The sequence below is a fragment of the Aethalodelphis obliquidens genome, unplaced genomic scaffold (assembly GCF_003676395.1).
Source record: "Aethalodelphis obliquidens isolate GAN/ISIS:26980383/991018 unplaced genomic scaffold, ASM367639v1 scaffold12, whole genome shotgun sequence".
NCBI lineage: Eukaryota > Metazoa > Chordata > Mammalia > Artiodactyla > Delphinidae > Aethalodelphis > Aethalodelphis obliquidens.
Genome location: NW_020837956.1, coordinates 38858320 through 38878493, shown reverse-complemented (window position 1 = coordinate 38878493; position 20174 = coordinate 38858320). Strand labels below are relative to the sequence as shown.

Here is a 20174-nt window from a genome sequence, read left to right as displayed (position 1 = left end):
TGAATCACTGTGCTGTACACCTGAAACTAACACAACATTGTAAATCAACTATACTTCAATAGAAAAAAAAATAAGTTAAAAAATAAAAATAATACTGCCTGGGGAAAACATGGTCTTAAAACAGATTAAAATCTTAGATTCTTAAAAGATTCCAGTTGACTCTGCATGTTAATAGGCTTATTCGGGTTTAAATGAAAATAACAAATTTTTTAAAATAAACTTTTTATTTTAGGGCAGTTTAGATGAACAGATTTGGTTTTAAATTTAGCTTTAGGTTAACAGATTTGGACTTATATTTAGAAAGCTGATGTAGATTGTATAGGGAGGTACCATATAGAAGAGTTTGAGGTCTCCACCACGGCTGACATCCCATCCCCACCAGAGGTGTGGGTGTTACAGCGATGAACCTACACTGAGACATCCCTCCCACCCAGAGTCCATAGCTTGCTGTATTAGCCCAGCTGCCATAACGAAACACCATAGACTGGGTGACTTAAAACACAGAAGTGTATCTTCTCACAGTTCTAGAGGCTACAAGTCCAAGATCGGGAAGCCAGCAGGGTTGGGTTCTCCTCAGGTGCTGGTGAAAGCCCTCTTTGTGGCTTGCAGGTGTCTACCTTCTCCCTGAGTCCTCACCTGTAGGAGAAAGAGAGGGCGATGCTGAGATCTTCCTCTCTCATAAGGCCACAGCCTTACTGGATTAGAACCCCACCCTTACGACCCCACTGAACCTTCATTGCCTCGAAAGGACATACAGTCATCACACTGAGGGTTAGGGCTTCAACATAGGAACTTTGTGGGGGACATGACTTTGCCCACAACATTGACATTGGGGCTCACACTTGGTGTGGGTTTTGGCAGATGTATAATGACATGCATCCACCATTACAAATCATACTGATTAGTTTCACTGTCCTAAAATATCCTCTGTGCTCGGCCTGTTTATCCTTTTCTCCCTGACAGGCAATCTCTGATCTTTCTACAGTCTCCATAATTTTACCTTTTCCAGAATGTCATATAGTTTTAATCAGACAGTCTGTGGCCTTTCAGAGAGATTGGCTTCTTTCACTTAATAACATGCATTGAAGGTTCCTCCATGTTTCTCCATGGCTCGATAGCTCATTTCCCGTTAGCCCTGAAAAAATGTTCCATTGTCTGGATGACACACAGGTCATTTATCCGTTCACCTCCTGAAGGACATTTTGGTTGAGGCCACGTTTTGGCAGTCATGCATAAAGCTGCTGGAAATATCCACGCACAGGTGTTCGTGTGAATATGTTTTCACGTTAGTTGCGTGAATACCTGGGAGCAGCATCGTCTTCTCTGGAGGAGATGACACTCAGACACCTTCCTGAAGGTTCATGGAACCACATACACTTGGATAAGTCAACCTCCCTGCAGTCAGTTTTCTACCCAGCCACCGTTCTCATGTTTCTGCTGTGACTGGTAGCTCCAAACTGTGAAGCTGTAGCTTTCCACCCCGCCGCCAACATGGAAGCACTCGGGTGAGGCCCAGGAAGCTCCGTGGCAGAACTGGAATTAGTTTGTCTACAGACCCAGAAGGCTCCCTTCTCATGCAATCCATAGGATATACAAAGGACGTCTCGCAGGCTGGTTACGTGCCTTCTCTGTGTCTTGCTTTCCTCATTGTTGAAATTGGAATAATAACAACTACTAAAGCCTCCAAGTCACTGTGCGGATACATGAAATAATGTATAAAATTGGTTCACATAATGCCTGATGCACATATATGTGTATGGAATGGGCTGTCTGCCTGTGACCAGCACTGTCCAGCAGGGTAGAAAGCGCTGCTTTTCAATTTGGGGGACAAACTAACACACGTGGCAGATGTGGAGAGGCCACGCTTCCCCAGAGGGAGTCATGGCAAAGAATAAAGGAGGCTAATATGCAGAGTCTAACCCCGTGCCTGGCAGACACAGGCTGCACAGTATAGCATTTTTGAGAGGTGATCATGTGTTGGGCTTAAGCCCCTATGGGCTTCAGGGTGGGAGGGTCCTCGGGGGAGATGCTATCCTGTGGAATCATGTAGCCCAGTGGTTCTTAGACTTCACTGCATATGGGAATTCCCTGAAAGGCTAGTGAAAACTCAGATGGCTGTGACTCCCCCTGCCCCCTCGGCTGGGGAAGAACCACCAACATGCCTCTGCCGGCTTTAGGGCAGTCCTGCAGTGATTGGCTGACACCAATTTGATTTTCCCTTCCCCTACTTTGCCTTGAAGGGGTGACAGTGGGTGAGTAGGGACCTTCAGAATCCACAGCCCCAGAGCCCAGGTGCGATGGTCCTGGCCAAATAACCACATCATACTTTTAAGACTGTCTCCCTCAATGGGTTTTTTTCCCTTCTAGCTCTTTCTCATCTTTGTATACCTCTCATCACAATGCACCCTCTGCACAACCCAGTCGTGCTTAATAAGTAACTTGCCTTATAAACATTTTGAGTTGCTTAGATTGAATAATGCTTATAATTGACCAGATGTTCTTAAAATAGTTTGTTGTTTCATTCTACTTGACATGCACATTAGGAAAACAAACACTTTTTTTTCTCTTATTGTGCATTGTGATTTTCTTTGCAAATTCCTGTTTCAATTTTGCAGCTGTTCAATGTTTGCAAAATCATATTCAGCCCATCCTGTGTGTCGGGAAGGTCGTGATGGGCTTAGACAATGTATCCTTTTTTTTTTTTTTTTTTGGTAAAATATGTCCAATTGTTGTTCCCATTGAATCATGATTGTGAGCTCACCTTAGAGAGTGTCTACTCTGTAGGAAAGAATACTGACAAGATGCCAGGAGACCGTGTCTGACCTGCTTCAAGGCTGAATCACGGGGCTGGGAGGTGAGAGGCTACGGCTAACCTGTGCCCAGGGCAGTGGAGGCCACACTGTCTCAGGTCAAGAGGAAATCATGGTCCAGGAAGAAAGGAAGTGAGAGGTCAAGCCTTGCAAGTTGAACTGAGGGTCATTATAAACAAGAAAGGAGCCAAGCTCAGAAGCTGGGGGAGAGAGAATTGTCTGGGGAGGAACCAGCCAGGATGGGACCAGTGGTCCAGGGTGAATGGCAGTGAGTGGGGTCAGGGCCGTGGGCTTCAAGGACTATGTCAAAGGGTTAAGTCCCTGATTTCTGCCATTTGGGGTGATGTCCAGCCTTGGAGCAACCTGCACAGCAGATGATAAAGCAGGAGGCTTCTGAGGTTTTGGTGTTTGCTTCTTCCAAAGATGACGGCCATCAGCGTGAACTTCCTAAGACCAAGTCCATCTTACCATCTCTCAGTTTTTCTCCTCCCCTTGGTTCATATGGGTTAATGTCCAAGCTCTTGAACCCGACAGAGCCTAATGACCTTTACTTACCAGGAATTTTAAACGTATTCTTTCTCACTCACTCTTCACAAGTGTACCTGGGAGGTGATGGTGTGTACGTTTTACAGAGAGAAAAACACTAAAGTTCCTCGAGGTTGAGTAATTTCTCCAAAATCACATGACCAAGTGGCAGAACAGGAATTTGGACCCAGGTCTGCTGGGTGACATGTCATCTGCTGCTCAGTGCCCTACAGAATCTGGACCCCAGACCTTTTGGACAGTGTCCACTGCAGCCTTTCCCCAGCTCTCCAGGACAGAAAAGCCAATTAAGCAACCTCTGTCCTCTTGGGGACATTTCCAGTCTTAGGCAGTTTCTCAATGCTTCCAGTAAAGCTTTGTGATCCCTGATAGGGCTTAGCTAACAGTCTTAATCAAAACACAGTTGACACTCTGTACTGTGAGCTTTAAGAGATATTAAGGATTAAAACAAAAAAAGGTGCCGAGAAACATACAGAGAAAAGTCTTGGCACCTGAGCCCAGGATCCAGGCAACACTGGACATTTAAAATAATCATCATAAGCATAAATTCAAGATGCAGGGAGATGTTCCAAATGAAAATGAACTCAGGGACAGGAGGAGCCTTGATTCTGGTACACTCTGCACCCCCAGATCGCTGAGTGACCCCCAAATCACCTAAGTGTTCTGGTGCCCTTGGATGAAGGTCAAATGATCATGTTCGTTTAAATTAGCCGGAAGGCTCCAACCCACCCCAAAATTACTTGAATTTGTGTCAGAGTTCTTTTCTAACAATGGAAAGTGCACTTACTTTAGACTAAGTCGCCCACAGATACTAACTGTCCTGGGAGGAGGCTGCTGTCCATTCCCTGCCCCGACCTCGGATTTCCCGCCCTCACTCCCAATGCCGATTCCCGCCGGAATTCAGTAACTCCCCTCACTTGCTTGAGCTCTTATAGGTCAGGGTCTCCTCCGCTGCTCTGCCACCCTGACATCACTCATGCGCCTGGGTCGTGTGTCACTGTGTCTTACCTCCTCTGTGCGTTCCCAAGACCATCGCAGAGTCTCTTCCCCAGCTCACACGTGCCTTCCCCGCCCCCAGCGCCCTGCGTAGAACCCACAGTGGTTCGTCCTAAGTAAATATTTGCTTAGTGATACCCGGTGAGCTGTGACTGTCAAAACACGAGAAATGGATATAATTTTTTTCTAAAAAAAAGTATCATGACAGCTCCCTGACCCCAGAAATAACTTGCACACCCAGCCCCTGGCTGGTATCATCAGAGGCCTTCTCACAGGTGGATAAACTATGGCCAAATGAGGCATCCCAGGGGAAGGGACGAGGGTTTACTGAGCATTGCCCATGTGTGTCAGGTCCTTCATATGATCTCTGCTAATCCTGCACCAGCCCTGGGAGATGGAGGTTGTGGCCCCATCACACACATGAGCAGACTGAGGCTGACAGTGGCCAAGTAAGCCAGCACCCTACTAGATAGGGGTGTTCTGTTTGCCCTGGAGGAGCAGAGTTCCTTCTGCCCCTATGGTGTTGCCTCCACACCCTGTTGCCTGGTGAAAGATGCTGGGTTACCTCTCTCTCTTATTTTGATATCCACCCCCTTTTCACCTGTATGAAATGTAACCTCCCCTTAAAACTCAAGCCTTATCTCCCCTGCGAAGTTCTATCCGGAAGATTCTAGCCCAGGCTGATTTCCAGTTTTCCCGAGTGCCTTGAGCACTGATTTCACACATAATCCTACACTCTGCCTTGTGTTATCAATTAGCTTTTTATTTGGCAAAGGATGTTCCTGGGTTGAATCCGAAGACCCTAAGGTGGGGAGCTCTGTCTCACGCATCTTTGAGACTTTCCAGGATCCGAGAGCCGTTTTGTGTACGTTCTGGGCGTTGGTTGGTGTTGCTTTGTCTTGTTTTCTTTCCCTTCATGTGTGTACCTTGGTCGTTATGCGTACAGTCTTCTGCTGTACATGTGGAGTTGAACAAGACAAACCCTCTTTTCGTGGCCTCACAAACTCGGGGGGAATGTAGGTGTGTCTTGCCATCCAAATCTTTTCATGCCTCAGTTTAGAGAGTGAGGTTAGGGGTTCAGTAGGGAAGGATACCAAATTCTCTAAATCAGTTTAGATCCTGAGATTTGGATAGCAGATAGTGAGAGTTTGGATGGCTGTGGATTTTATCTGAAATTTTAACTGAATCTTTCGCAGTTCTGAGTTTGGGGGGCAAGGGGCTGCTGGTAGAATAAAGCACATACCTACCCACCACAGGTGCAAAATAAGTGTTGTAAGGCTTAACTCAAGTCTCAGGGGGTATGCTGGGAGCAGGGAGCCATTTCCCTGGATGCAAGAATTCAATCAACAGGAAATTATTGAGGCCACCGTGGGTCAGAGCCGAGCTAAGAGCTGGACACTCACACCTTCTCTGTTTCCCTCGAGCAGTAAGCAGTGGAAATCGGTGTGTAACATAGCAATAGGAAGATGCCTGTTATCAGGGGAACACAGACCAGAGGTGGATGTGCACAGAGAATGTTGAGGAGGGTGGGGAAGTGAGGACTGTTCCATGGACGATTGTGAAGTGTCTGTCACATACCGGGCACTGTTGGATGCACTTGACCCACATAAATGAACAAATCTGCCAAAGGGCCTTGCCTCCCTGAAACTTACATTTGAGACAGTCTTCCAGGACTTCGGAGGCAGTGGTGCTTGAGCTGCTTCTGGAAGGTTAGGTGACACCTGGGCGGTGAGGACAGAAACCAGTGTGGAAGGACCATTCTACTGGGAGGGCACAGAGAGGCCAGAACTCCACCAACTGGTTTCCCTGGGATATCCCTACAGCAGTGACTGGAGAACACTTTGATCTGATTAGTAACTATTTTAACAAAAGCGTCCTTTGCCGGGTTGCTAAGGTTCTGCCCTCCTGAGCTGGGTGCTTCGTTTAGTGGACGGTGTCTTCCTCAGTACCCATCAGAGGCGTGGAGGGAAGGATGCCGACGGGTAGATCCCTCGCCGTTTTGAATATTACCATCAATACGGGAAGGGAATCGCCCACAGACTCAGATCAGGGACCTCTGGCTAAAACTTCTCAGAGGACCCAGACGAGGACTCTAAAACCCCGGCCCCTCAGTGTTCACTTGGCCACCCCCCAGAGCCCCAGTTTCAGCCAGGAGTGACCCCTGCCTCGGTTCTGGTGGAGGCCACAGTGTCTGATGCCTTGTACTTCTCTCGTTTCAGACTGCTCTGCCATGACCACAGCACGGTGCCGGCCCACCTGGGACCTGGCCCTGGACCCGCTGGTGTCCTGCAAGCTGTGTCTCGGGGAGTACCCAGTGGAGAAGATGACGACCATTGCCCAGTGCCAGTGCATCTTCTGTACCCTGGTGGGTCTTGCAGAAAACGCCAGTTTAATAGAATTTCAGGATGAGCCTTTTTCACTTCTGTTTTTGGAGACACCATGCAGCCCTTTGCCCTCACTTTTACCCAGTTATCGGAGGGATTCTCCTCCAAATCAGTCAGGCTCCCCAAGCAGGTTCGATTGCAGGCGCTCGTGGTGCAAAAGTAATCAGTTAAACAGAATCTTAGGAGCTGGGAACGCAGTGGAGAAACCCTGAGCATGGCGTGTGCGCTCCTTTCTGGAAAGGCAAAGCTTCACCACAGCTCCCTTTAAATTTGATTGAACAGTGACATGACTGAGATTGCAGGGGTGCTGGCCTGGTGAGTGTGTACGGTAGAACAGTCAGCTCTCCGTGTCAGCCGTCACTGCTTTAGTGCTAAGCTGGACAGGCTGCATCTTGAAATCACATTTGAATTTCCTGAAGATGCAGCCAGCGTCACCGTGGGCCAAATGGCCTGCTCTTAATGCCTGTAGGGGCTTCTGTTCCCATCAGGCCTCTCTCAGACCCAGCATTTTACCTATCAGAAGAGAAACATGAGGGTGTAGGGTTTGTTTTCAGTTTGTCTCGTTTAATTTTGCTTGGTTTTCCTTCCCATTCAAGAAATACAAAAAAAAAAAAAAAGAAAAAAGAAAAGTCCGGAAAAAACAATTTTCCTTTAAACTGTGAAAAACTAAAAAAGTTTCTGAATTTGACTCCTGTTATAAATGGACTGTAGGGACGGCCTTCCCATGTATGGTTCAGACGTCTGGACTGGGTTCTGTCCCCGGCAGCCTCCTCCTGATTTTCAGAGACTTCTTTCTTCCTGCCCCTGTTTTACAGACCTTATTCTGTTTGCCTCTGTTTTACAGACCTTGTCCGTTTGGGACCTATGTGCATTCAATAGCATCATCTGCATTTCACAGATGAGACGGAGCTTCAATCGTTTAAGTCTGGGTCTCTGACTTCCCTTTATGTTAGACACTGGCTTCCTGAGGGCACGGTCCTGCCCCCAAATGCCTGGTTTGCAGCGGGGCCCACGATAGATAATCGGGAGAGGCAGCTGGGTTGAACCGCACAGAGTCGGCCTCAGCCGTGTGCTTAGCAGCCGAGAAATGTGCCTCATTAAAGCCCCAGGAAAGTAACTTCAACCTGGACCACCGGAAGTTGCTTTGGGCTTTTTCTGAGCTGGGGAAGGATGGGAGGGAGAGAGCCCTGGGGGGAGGTGGGTGGAAAGACAGACGTGCAGCCAATGAACACAGAGAACTGGACTCGTTTTCATTTCTGGAGGATGAGATGGTCCAGCATGGGGATGGATTAAAGAGTTCTCTTTATGCAAGAATTGCCTCCCATTTGCCTGAAGGGGAGTTTTCCGCATTCTCAACCAATTGGCTCGATTCTCCTCTGCAGATGTGCCTGTAGGCGAGCTTGCTGCCGCTCGTGTCCCCTGCCTGCGTCATGTGGGGAGGGCCTCATGGGCCCACGACTTCTTTTCTTCCACTGTGAGGTCGCCCATTCACCCTGGCATGGTTTTACCCAGCCTTTCATTTGTTGTCATTGTTGTTTTAGTTTTCTATTTCTAGAGCATAGTAGTGAAAATAAATAGGCAAGTCTAATTCAGATCAAACATTTAATTTAAGTCAGGGACTGTGAATAGAGGAAAATAACATTGTTTTCTCAAAGAGGGGTTTGCTGGGAGCGCTGAGAAACAGGTGACAGCTGTGATTGTTTTCTCACAGCCATTTATTAAAAATTAAGATGTTGAGGCAGGCTTACTTGTGTCCGCAGCTCCCTGCACCGTGAAGCACAGGAAACACCTGCGTGTCGCAGACTGGGGGAAGGCGCCCATGTCCCCTAGGGCTTCCGTCACCTGCTGTCCCCTCTGTGTAGGCCTCAGGGCCCCCCAGCCAGCAGAACTGCCATTGTCTTCTTCCTGGGGACAGACCTGGGAAGGTAGGAAAGAGTAAAGAGAGGAAACTGTGCAAAGCTGAAAGGGGGCACTCTTCAAATAAAACACTACTAGAGAATTATGGGCTTTAGGTCTGAGGGAGATTGACCTCAAGGAGGAAGGGGCTCGAGGGGAAAGCCTGGTGTTTGGGGTCAGGCGTCAGGGCACTGAAACGCAGGCTGTTTCTGACCTCAGCTTCCCTTGTGTGCCTCATCTGTATAATGGAGCTGAACGGAGTTTACCCTAAGGTTCAGGAAGGACGCGTGAAGGAGTTGCCACGTGGAGGCTCAGATCCTCTCCATCTCGCTTCTGAACTGGGACTTAGAACCGCAGGGATTCGAGGGAGCTCTGGGCAGCTTTCCCCCAGCGTGTGTCCTGAGGAACACTTGTCCTCAAAGATGCACTCAGACGATCTGTGTGTTTCAGTGGATTTACTAAACGCAGCATGCCGTGTCCCTCTCTGTACCCTTACCCCTGGGACGCTCTGGGTGCCCAAGGGCACAGAGAGAGCCCCGAGGAACCCACACGAGGGACAGCTGTTGATTTAACCTGCATCTCCCCAGATTCCTCGAGCACCAGAAGTGTGTGCCTACCACGTACTAACGTGGCGTGACCATGACACATGTTCTGGGGGATTTCCCTTGTTTACAGGGCGCCTGGTGGCTTTAGGGTGAGTTCAAAGGTCATGGAGAGCCTGTGCACGGGGCTGGTGGGGCGTGACACAGGTAGGAGAGGGATGCACTGGTCCAAGGGTCTCAGTGGCTGGAGGGACCCTCCCAGCCCCGTGCACATTTCAGGTATGATGCTAAGCTCCAGGGGTTTGGAGATGTGACGCCCACCAGGTAGCTCAAATGGTCAAGTTTTGGCTGAGTGTGAGAATGAAACTTAAAGAGAGAAACGTAAACTTGAACATTTGTGTGCAAAAATGTGAAATCTTCAAGTATGACCAACAGTTTCTGTGCAAAAGTACTGGGAGGAGAGAAAGGGTTGTTGACGTTTATGTCAAAACATGTCCTTAAAATGAGATCCTGCACTGAGAGCCAATCCCACCTCCATTTCGTCAGCCTATGTTTCTGGTGGCCTGGGAGATGCCCCGTGGACCAGAAGCTAACATGTATGACATTTTAAGCTAAAATGAAGCCCATCAAGGCCATTGTGGTCTCCCCTATACTTGCAGCATCCTATAACGTAGAACGTTTATGGTGTTTCACTGTTGACAAAGCAGGGTCAGTGTGACAGCTCGCAGCACTGGAGGGGATCTTCTTGTTCCGAAGGTTGGGGGGACTTGAGGCTCAAAGACGTGGGGTGCTGTGGTTCTCCCCTCAAAATAACACGCCCCAGAGATCAGGAAGGTGGAAATGTCTGTTTTCCGAGACCCAGAACTTCTGACTTTTTCCCTTAGTTATGTTTTCTCATCCAGAAATCCAGCACGTGAGGAGATGGACCTTGACTTGCACACCTTAACATCCCCATCAGCTTTGCACAAAGTGGGTGCTTGGTCACTTCCATTCTTCAGTCCTTGTCAAGCGCCAGCCTGTGCCAGGTGCCCTGGGTACCTGGGGGAGATGAAAGCTTCCAGTCTCTGCTCTCATGATCCCATGTGTAGGCGAGAGAGAGGTCTGGGTTGCTGTCATTGGGATGGAAAGACTTGTAATCGCAGGATAAACAGAGGTATGTGACGACACAGAGAAGGGAACTCACCCGGCAGGCTTCAGGGGGTCATTTGAAGAAAGCGTGATGGATAGAGCCCCATCAGGAGGGGCAGGCAAAGGACGGGGTGTCATGAGGGGTTCCCACAGTGACATAACTGGCAGGGACTAGAAGGGCATCAGGCCAGAAAGATGCGAATGTGCAGCTGTGCTTGGATGGTGATGTGCAGAGAGCAGGGCAGCTTGGGTCATCCACCTCCCGCATGAGGCCAGAGATGTGCAAGGAGCAGAAAGCTTTGGGCCTAGAAAGTGCATGAATCTTCCAGTGAGACCAGCTTCTCAGCAGGGCATTGTTTGCATAGACAGCCACAGTTTGGACACTGCAGGAAGGGCACTTGGCTGTAATTCACAAGTGTTGACTAGTCCTAGGGTCCGCCCCACCGTTAACGATGGGGGGCCCTGGGCGAGTCCCTTTCCCCGTCTTCCCTGGTGCCCTTGTCCAGGGAAGGAAAGTGGGACTCTTTAGTCTCTGAGCTCTCAGACTGCACGGACACTGTCACTTGCCAGTCCCACTGGCACTGCCTTTGTGTAGGCATTAAGAGCTTCCGGTGGCATGAGGATCCTGCCCGTGACCCAGGAAGCCTGCAGAGCTGGGGCTCCCAGCGATGGTAACAAAATGGTAGCAGCTGCAGATGGCACGTCCTCACCCCGCGCTGTCCACAGGTAGAGCGAGGGCATCTCTCTCGGTAACTTGTGTGTGTTCCCAGGGAGCCCTCTGGCCTCCTTGGCTGTGTGACCGTCATTGATCCTGTTCTTGGGGCCGGCGAGGTGGGGCACTGCTCACAGGCTCCGCAGGTGTGGTTTTCATTTTTACGTCTGGATTTAGGGTCCCTCTAAAACTTCCCCTTGTGGGTGAAAGAACAGCTTCTCTGATTGCCGGTGGTCTACCCCGTGCCTTGCGACATGGCCGCACTTCCCATAAGACCCTGCCAAGTGGGCAGGATTCTCCATCTCCTAAAAGGGACACTGCAGCTCAGAAAGATGGGACCAGCTGCTCTAGAACGTTCACTGGGTGTGCCTTGACTCCGGTGCATTTGGTTTTTGCATTAAAACCTGATGCCTGTGCATTAACCATGCAGAAGAAAGTGCTGACTCCTGGTATCAGCTTTGCTGACAAACATAACAAAGAACTGAAGGGCTGCTGGGAGGCATTTGCAGGCCATGTCCTGGGTCACGGGCACTGGGCTTCCTTCTCATGCCCCCAGATCTCAGTACCTTCCTACCCAGGAAGGACACTTGGGTCCCTCTTTCTCTCTCCTGTTTTGTGCACTTGATTCTGAATCTCAAAGCCGACCTCCCTGTTCTCTTGCAGGAGACCTATCCGCATCCTGCTGCAGTCAGGGTCCTGGAACCCTGCCCCATTGATGGCAAGACACCCAAATGGGCATTCTCGGTCTCCCCAGCCCCTTCTTATTCATGAGATAAAAGACAAACAAAAGTCTTGGTTTCTCCATTCGATGGAATAATCTTCAGTCCTTTGGAAAATCTAGACAGCTGAACCTAACGAGACTGGGTGAACAGAGTACCCCTCTGTTACAATTAGCCCTCAGGTACCACCTATTCTGAGCAGTTGCCCATGTACTCCCATTGTCATACCCTCAAACCCTCAAACTCATCATATCCTTGCATCCCCTTCTCTCACGTGCCTTCTTAAATTCACATGCACACAACACACAGATACCACACAACTGCGCACGAAACACACTCATTCTATTTCAGGAAGAGTTCAACCCAAGGTTTATCTGTTGCTTCTGCATTTCCGGCCTCCTGGACTTTGGTGCAGAGTAAATGGATATCTGTTGAGTGGATGAAACAGAGGACCCCTTTGTGTCCCTGACTCTGATTTCCATATGTTAGCCCTGCCCACCACAGCCGGCTCTGTCTGGCCTTCCCTGGGAGCTCTTGGTGATGAAGGTGTGGTTTGGTGAAACGCTCATACTTGCTTCTCCGTGGCTTAGGAGAAGAGAGACCTTGTCCTACACGCACGGCGTCTCCTGCAGCTCGTTTAGAAGCCCGAGGGTGAGGAGAGCGCCCTCCCTGCGGAGGAGAGAATGGTGTCTTCTCCCCAGAAAGGCCCAAGGACAGCCAGGGAGCAGAGCCCTGAGGTTACCTGGAGCAGGGCTGACCGTGGGGCTGCACCTGGTCTTCGGCAAAGACGAGGGGTCGGAGCTCAGGGGAGCTTTAGTCCAGGAGACAGCAGATCCTGTGGTCTGTCAAGAGCAGAGGACAAAGAGAGCACAGAGAAGAGAGTTGGGTTTTGTTTTCTGGGGGTTTTCTTTTGGTAGAAAGTACGTCTGCATTTTGTTTTCCTCTAAAAATTTTACAAAAGCAACCTTCATACTCTGGACTCCCCTGCTTTGGGTAAAGTCACATTCCTGCAGTCTGGAGCAGCGTCGCGGCCAGCATGTTCACCACGGGGCCGGCTGGGTGGCCTGCTCAGGTTTCCAGCCCCTGGTGGCATGGCCGGGGGGCGGGGGGTGATGCAGGAAGCATCCTTGTCATGCCTGCTGTGCCAGGCGGTGGCTCCCGCCTCCCTGAGGACAGCTCTGTGAGGAAGGGCTTGCCCTCCCCGCCTGCGGAGATGCCTGGGATGCCACGTCGTCCAGCTGCTCTTTGGCAGTGACCTGAGGTCCGCGCCGCCCTGGGTCTCCCCTCCTCTGCACGGCTGCCGAGTGTCCGTGTCCATGCGGGTGTCGGCTTGTCGTGTGTGTGAGCGCTCATCTCCCCAGTTGTTGGCATCTGCCTTTCCCTGCGGCGTTGTTAATCCCTTGCATTCTACCAGCACTCACAGGCACAGGGACTGGAGAGATAAACAGTTCTTGCTTTCAAAGAGCCTGCCTTCTAATGGAGAAGGAATGTAAGCAGACCCTCAGTGATGGAGGCCGAGGGGATGCCGGGCAGAACACGTGGTGCGTGTGCGGGCACCATGCCGGAGCACTGCGGACCCTGGGGCACCGACTGCAGAGGCACCCTTTTCTGTCCACCAGGCTTGTCTCATTCCACACCGTGGAGGACGGGGGCTCAGAGAGGCACAGCTCCGGCTCCAGTCACACATCTGGCAGGCGGGTTCGCTGGCATCCCAACCCAGGGCGGGGATTCCAGGGTCCTTGCTGTTTGAACACTGTTCGTGGGGGTCCCACCACAGTTGTTTGGACCTGCCTGCATGGACTGTTTGTAAACAGTGGATCTCGGTAAGCAGAAGCTACTCAAGCACCTTTGAGCACAGTTTCTGGAGGTTTCTTTCAGCTGTTAGCATCATCAGTAGCCAGCAGGCCTCCAAGGGAGAAAGCAGATGAAATTCAGGCTTGCTGCAGACTTTACATCAGGCAGAGGTGTCTGTGTGGCCCCCTTCTCCTTGGCAGAAAAATTCTGGCACAGCGGAGGTACCTTAGCAGATCAGCAGTGCTGCCTCTGCCTTTGGACCGGGTTTCAAAGACTTGGACGACACAGTGGAAAACGAAAGGCCTGGAACATTCTGCGGCTCTCAACAGCCCCCTTCCCTCCTCCTGCCCTTTGTGTGGTAGACGCTCCTTTGCTGGGACGTCTTGTCCCTCTGGCCAGCTTTCCATCTCTGGGATGCCTTCCTGACCACCCGCGCCCCTGAGGTGGGACCCCACTGGAGCCCCAGCACAGTGCGTCTTAAGGATCTGCACCCGCATCTTTTCCCACAGGGGCCTTGGGGTCTTGATGTCGGGGAATGTCCTGGCATCCAAGCATCAGGGACACATAAAGACACAGTCTAGTTTGACTCAGACTTTGCCACTTTAAAATGCATACAATGCTTTGTACTGAAAGAAAAAAAAAAAAACCTCATGAGGTAACAGAAAATAAGTAATAAATGATTGCTTATGAAAGAATTCTTGATTGGGGAGGAAGAAGACACGAGTTTGGAAAAACAAAACCCTCACCTCTTTGGAGTCCGGCACACGTGTGTTTGAGCTCGAGCTCCTACACTTACAGACTCCACCTCTGGGCTCGTTTTTAACCTCCCTGAGCTTTGTTCTCTCCTCCATAAAATGGGAGTGATTAACACCTCCTAAGAGCCTCCCGTGTATTTAGTTGGCTAACACAGGTAGTGATGAACACAGGGTCCTGAGGCATTTGGTTACAGAGAGCTATAACTCATATGATGGTAGGAAGTATCAGTACATCAGTGTCTGCCTTTGTCATGTATATTTTGACTGAGGTTTCTCTGACGTATTTTTGTGCTCGTTTCAAGACATCTTTTTGCTATTAGATTGAAAACCATAGCTTGTGAGTCACGGTCTGCTTTATATCTGGAAGAAGCCCGGGCTTGTTTTCGGTGGGTGCTTGGTCAGACACTTAGATCCTCATCTCTTTTTATATAGTAAACAAACGGATGCTTCCAGAGCACAGTCATTTTGCAAATTGCATAGCGGCCTGCTAGTGGCATAGGACGGGCGCTGCTGGGTAGTCCTCCGCAGACGTGACGCACTGCTTGTTGATATGTGCCGTCTCTTCAACAGCGTCGTTCAGACTCGGAGATGCCCCCCGGGTGTGTGCTTCACACCAGCTTTCATGGTTGCATTTTGTAAACCTTCTCTCGTCACGTACTTCTCTGCACAGTACTGTGAGAGTTTTCAGCATTTTATCAGTTTATGGCATTCCAGTGTCCTCCAGAGACTCAATGTAGACAAACTTAATTGTAAAAAGTAAAATGATGATCTTGTTGCTAAGGTTCTGACTTTCTTTTCACCTATGACTGTAAGGCATCTATCACCCAGAGAGACACACCGCAGGTAACAGCGGTCCCTCTCACTTAGCTGGTCTGTGTGTTGGGAATTGTGTCGGGTGCTTTTGCATAGTTTCTTTCTTACCGTTGCAAAAGCCCAGCAAGATGGGCATCTGTATTCTGTAGTCAAGGGGGCTGTGGCCCAAACTCTTCACGTAACCGGTCCGCGGCTCTGCCTGGAAGGGCAGGGATTCCAGGTGTCTCTGTAGCTCTGAAGCCTGCGGTGTTTCTCTTCCTCAGCCTCTGCCCCCAGCCCCACACAGGACATTCGCTTTCCAGTCACCTCCCACTGTGAACAAACCTTGCTGTGAGGGTTCAGCACACCACCAAACCCTGGTGCCGTCCTCCTGAAGAGGTGCAGGCCTGATGGAGGCTCGGCGTGACCCCCTCCCTCCTCCTCTGCCCCTCCCTCGTTCTGGGAAGCTCCCGTGTTGGTTTTGATGAGTTTACCTCTGAAACCTCTGCCATCTTAGGCCTCAGAGGCAGTGCCAGGACTAGGCTCATCCTTACTCGGTTCTCTGGAGCTCTCTTCATCATCACTGCATTGGTGAAACATAGATGATCTGGGGAAAACCTGAGTTCAGGGCCCGCGTGGTCACAGGGAGCTTGGATAGGACAGAGGCATACAGGGCCCTTGGGTCGTAGCAACCCAGGCTGCAGTTGACACGTGGAGTCTGAGCGTTCTGTTCAGTGCTCTTGAGAGAGACTATAGGAGGTGGGTCTTTTCGAGGACTACCTTGATTTCTATTTTTTAAGGAACTGCCATCTTTAGAGTCTTTAGTGAATGAAATATTCTGGTTTGCTAAAGTGGTGAGAATTACCCATTTAGATCAACTGTCATTTATATACTGAGCATACACTCTTGTCCATGTAGTCTTCTAGACTCTTTCTCTTTTTGTTTTTTAACATAAATGTATTTACTTATTTACTTATTTATTTATATATTTTGGCTGTGTTGGGTCTTCGTTGCTGCGCACGGGCTTTCTCTAGTTGCGGCAAGCGGGGGTTACTCTTCATTGCGGTGCGTGGGCTTCTCATTGCGGTGGCTTCTCTTTGTTGCAGAGCACGGGCTCTAGGCACGTGGGCTCAGTAGTTGTGGCGCGTGGGCTCAGTAGTTGTGGCTCGCGGGCTCTAGAGCGCAGGCTCAGTAGTTGTGGTGCACGGGCTTAGTTGCTCCGCGGCATGTGGGATCTTCCCAGACCAGGGATGGAACCCATGTCCCTTGCATTGACAGGTGGACTCCTAACCACTGAGCCACCAGGGAAGTCCTCGACCTCTTTCCCTTGCACAATATTTTTTCGACTCCACCATGATGTAGGCTGAACCACCCTAAAATGCAGATCCAGAAAATGAGGCTGGTAGAGAGGCAGACTTGTTCAAAGCACAGAACCAGTGGAAAGTGCAGCTGGATCTGATTTTAGGCCCATCCGTTCCTAGTAACCATGCATTCTTATAATGAAATGGATTAGACATTTTGCGGGGGGGAGGAAGAGGCTTAGGAAACAGCTTATGTGCTTTCCTTTTTTTTTTGAATTTTTGAATTTTATTTTATTTAATTTTTTATACAGCAGGTTCTTATTAGTCATCAATTTTATACACATCAGTGTATACATGTCAATCCCAATCGCCCAATTCATCCCATCACCACACCCCCTGCCGCTTCCCCCCCTTGGTGTCCATACATTTGTCCTCTACATCTGTGTCTCGATTTCTGCCCTGCAAACAGGTTCATCTGTACCTTTTTTCTAGGTTCCACAAATATGCGTGAATATACGATATTTGTTTTTCTCTTTCTGACGTACTTCACTCTGTATGACAGTCTCTAGATCCATCCACGTCTCTACAAATGACCCAATTTTGTTCCTTTTTATGGCTGAGTAATATTCCATTGTATATATGTACCACATCTTCTTTATCCATTCGTCTGTCGATGGGCATTTAGGTTGTTTCCATGTCCTGGCTATTGTAAATAGTGCTGCAATGAACATTGGGGTGCATGTGTCTTTTTTTTTTTTTTTTTTTTGCGGTACGCGGGCCTCTCACTGCTGTGGCCTCTCCCGTTGCAGAGCACAGGCTCCGGACTCGCAGGCTCAGCGGCCATGGCTCACGGGCCCAGCCGCTCCGCAGCATGTGTGATCCTCCCGGACCGGGGCACGAACCCGTGTCCCCTGCATCGGCAGGCGGACTCTCAACCACTGCACCACCAGGGAAGCCCCTGCATGTGTCTTTTTGAATTATGTTTTTTTCTGGGTATATGCCCAGCAGTGGGATTGCTGGGTCATATGGTAGTTCTATTTTTAGTTTTTTAAGGAACCTCCATACTGTTCTCCATAGTGGCTGCATCAGTTTACATTCCCACCAACAGTTCATGTGCTTTTCTTGATGCATCGCTGTGACACGTAATAGTGTTATTATAATAGTGTAGTGGTGGTGGAATTATGAGCCCCAGTATTACACTGGGCTGTGACTGAAAGGAGGTTTGGAGACGCTGGTGAGATATTGTGCTCTGTTGTTCACTGAAAGGTCTGGTTTCCCATGCTCTTTGAGTTCTGATGTAAGCTTCAATGTTTGTCTCAGTCACAAATGGTAGTGAGCTTGCAACTAGGGAAGGTCATGACCTTTCTTCTACTTGTTGTTTACAAAGGCTTTTTAAGGGAGTATTGGATTTTTACGACTAGCAGACAGTGGAGCAAGAGTAAACTGGCATTGGGAAAGGCCTCCTCACTTTGCTATGAACTTTGCTTTGTGTCCCTCACTGATTTTTCTGACTTACTTCAGATGTCCAGCCAGACTGCCAAGTAGCGGAAGGTGGTAGCAAGTAATTGCCCAGTAAGTAAGGGGTCCCTGAAGGAGGATGGGCAGCCATACCTGGGTTCTCGGTGTGGGGTGCAGGGGCGACTTAGAGGCAGGCGAGGCTGGCTTGGAATCTGGGCTCTGCCCTTGCTGTCTGGGTAAGCTGGCAGTTCCTTCTTTGGTGACTCAGTGTTCACACCCGAGTAATGACACGGTCACACCTTTCCTGCGAGAATATTCTAAGGAGCACGTGAAACAATGGAATATAGGGGACTGAGCATGGCGCCTGACGTCTGATGTGTGTCTGAGGGACACGGCTTCCCTGCTTCCCTCGATGCCTCTGCTCCTGCCCTGGGCGCACTGACATGGTGTTTGCCGAGGTCGGGCCCAGGGGTCCAGCCCGCATCCCTAGTCCCGGTGCAGAAGAGGTACCACGCAAATATTTGTTGAGTGAATACAACCCCTAATTTGGTCGTTGCTATGGCTACACAGCAAATATACAAAAAAACGCATTGGAACAATGTTCTTGATTTGCCCTTTTTTTTTTTTTTAATGCCTCACTGCTCCTTCAGCCTTAGGGAAGTAAAGATGTTTACAGATATTTCTCTGTTTTGTTTTTTCTTTTTTTCAGTGCCTGAAACAGTATGTGGAACTCTTGATCAAAGAAGGATTAGAAACTGCAATTAGCTGCCCTGATGCTGCCTGCCCCAAACAGGGCCACCTACAGGAGAACGAGGCACGTTCAGCTGGGAAAACTGGGGTGCACGAGCATGGGCTCCTCAGCGGATCGGGGGTTATGGGTTCTGTCTAGGCTGACCTGGCATTGTAGTCTAGCCCTCAGATTGTTATACTCCTTTTTCTTTTTTCCCTTAGATTGAGTGTATGGTTGCAGCTGAAATCATGCAAAAATACAAAAAGCTACAATTTGAAAGAGGTAGGTGCCCCAGTGTCTTAGCCCGTGACAGAATCCGGGTAACTTCGGGGAGTGCTTTGGGTGATTGTGATTATATATCACTTGGCTACAGCAGAAGTGAAAACATGGATGTAAATTAGACTTCTAAAGTTCGGCTGTCGTTTGAATTCTCTGCAGAGCTCACAGCTGGAAGGCATCTGTTGGGGATCTAGTTAGGAACAGGAAAGATTCGTGAACCACAGCTTGCTTCTAGGGGTTTGGGATTTTGGGGGTAGTTTAAAGAGACCCTCGTGGGGCATTATTCTCCAGCCAGGTTAAGGCCTAACAGTCTGAGAACTAATTCTTTGACCTCCGGAGAATTTAAGAGATACAAAGGCCTGGAAGCAAGTCCCGAGGTCACGCAGGGTGGAATCGTGGCGCTCGCCATCCTGACCGCACACACGTCCATCACCTTCACAGGCTGCGTCATGCACGCTGGGACCAGTGGGTGCTGAGTCCTTAGTTCACCAAGTCTCCCAACAGCCCGACAAGGTTGTCTGTTAACCTGACACCCACAGAGACTAACTGACGTGCCCTGATTTCCACCTCTGGTGGGTAGTGGGGTGGGGTGTGGACCAGGTCCCCTGCAGTGCCCTGCCCAGCCCTGCTGGCTGGAGCCGGGCCGCTGCAGAGTTCAGACACGCTGAGCGTCCGGGATGGGTCTTTCTCTTTGCCGTCTGAAATACTTCAGGATCATAACATGGTACTTTAAAGAGTCTGTGGATTCTGTTTGGCCTCGTTTTCATATATATTCTGGACCTTGGGCTCATCTGAAAAGGAGCAGAATAAGACATGGGTAGAAGATGCTCTCTATGTAAAGCTTTATTGTGAAGATGCTGCATCCGGACTGTAAAATTTTCAGCTCAGTTTGTGAGCACTGAAGTTTGCTCCCCGCTCTTCCTGGACTGGTTCTCGGTCCTTGCCTGGATCAGGCATTTATGAGAGATGAAACCCTGGGTGGCGTGTTTACAGGAAAACACCATCAGGATGGGAATGGAATGCGGAATAGACTAGAGGAAAGTGTCCAGAGACTCTTAGTTTAGCTGAATGTGGAAAGTTTTCTTTTCTTTTTTTTTTTAAAGAACTGCTAAAGATAGCTGCGTTTCCTCTTGAGGCTCACTTCTCAAGAAACAAAAAAAAAAGGTAATGTGTGGCCAACCTAAAAAAAATCAAACGGGATTTTTGATGGCATTGAAATTTGTTTTCAAGAGTTTATTTATTCAAATGCCATATATTGTTTGGTTTGGGGCAGTTTATAGCTTAAATATAATACCATGTGATACAAAAGTCAGTATGTGGAGCAATAAAATTAAG

The 20174-nt window shown here is 49.4% G+C and overlaps 1 protein-coding gene across 3 annotated transcripts in view; it reads left to right on the top strand.

Annotated features, from left to right (window-relative positions):
• RNF144A (ring finger protein 144A) overlaps positions 1 to 20174 on the top strand; it is a 113573-nt gene that overhangs the window by 69324 nt on the left and 24075 nt on the right. For all 3 annotated transcript variants that reach the window (XM_027113862.1, XM_027113861.1, XM_027113863.1), the window contains exons 3-5: positions 6569 to 6714; positions 18540 to 18644; positions 18782 to 18842. In XM_027113862.1, the coding sequence (XP_026969663.1) occupies positions 6580 to 6714; positions 18540 to 18644; positions 18782 to 18842 (301 nt within the window). In that variant the 5' untranslated portion in view covers positions 6569 to 6579. The remainder of the gene's footprint in view (positions 1 to 6568; positions 6715 to 18539; positions 18645 to 18781; positions 18843 to 20174) is intronic.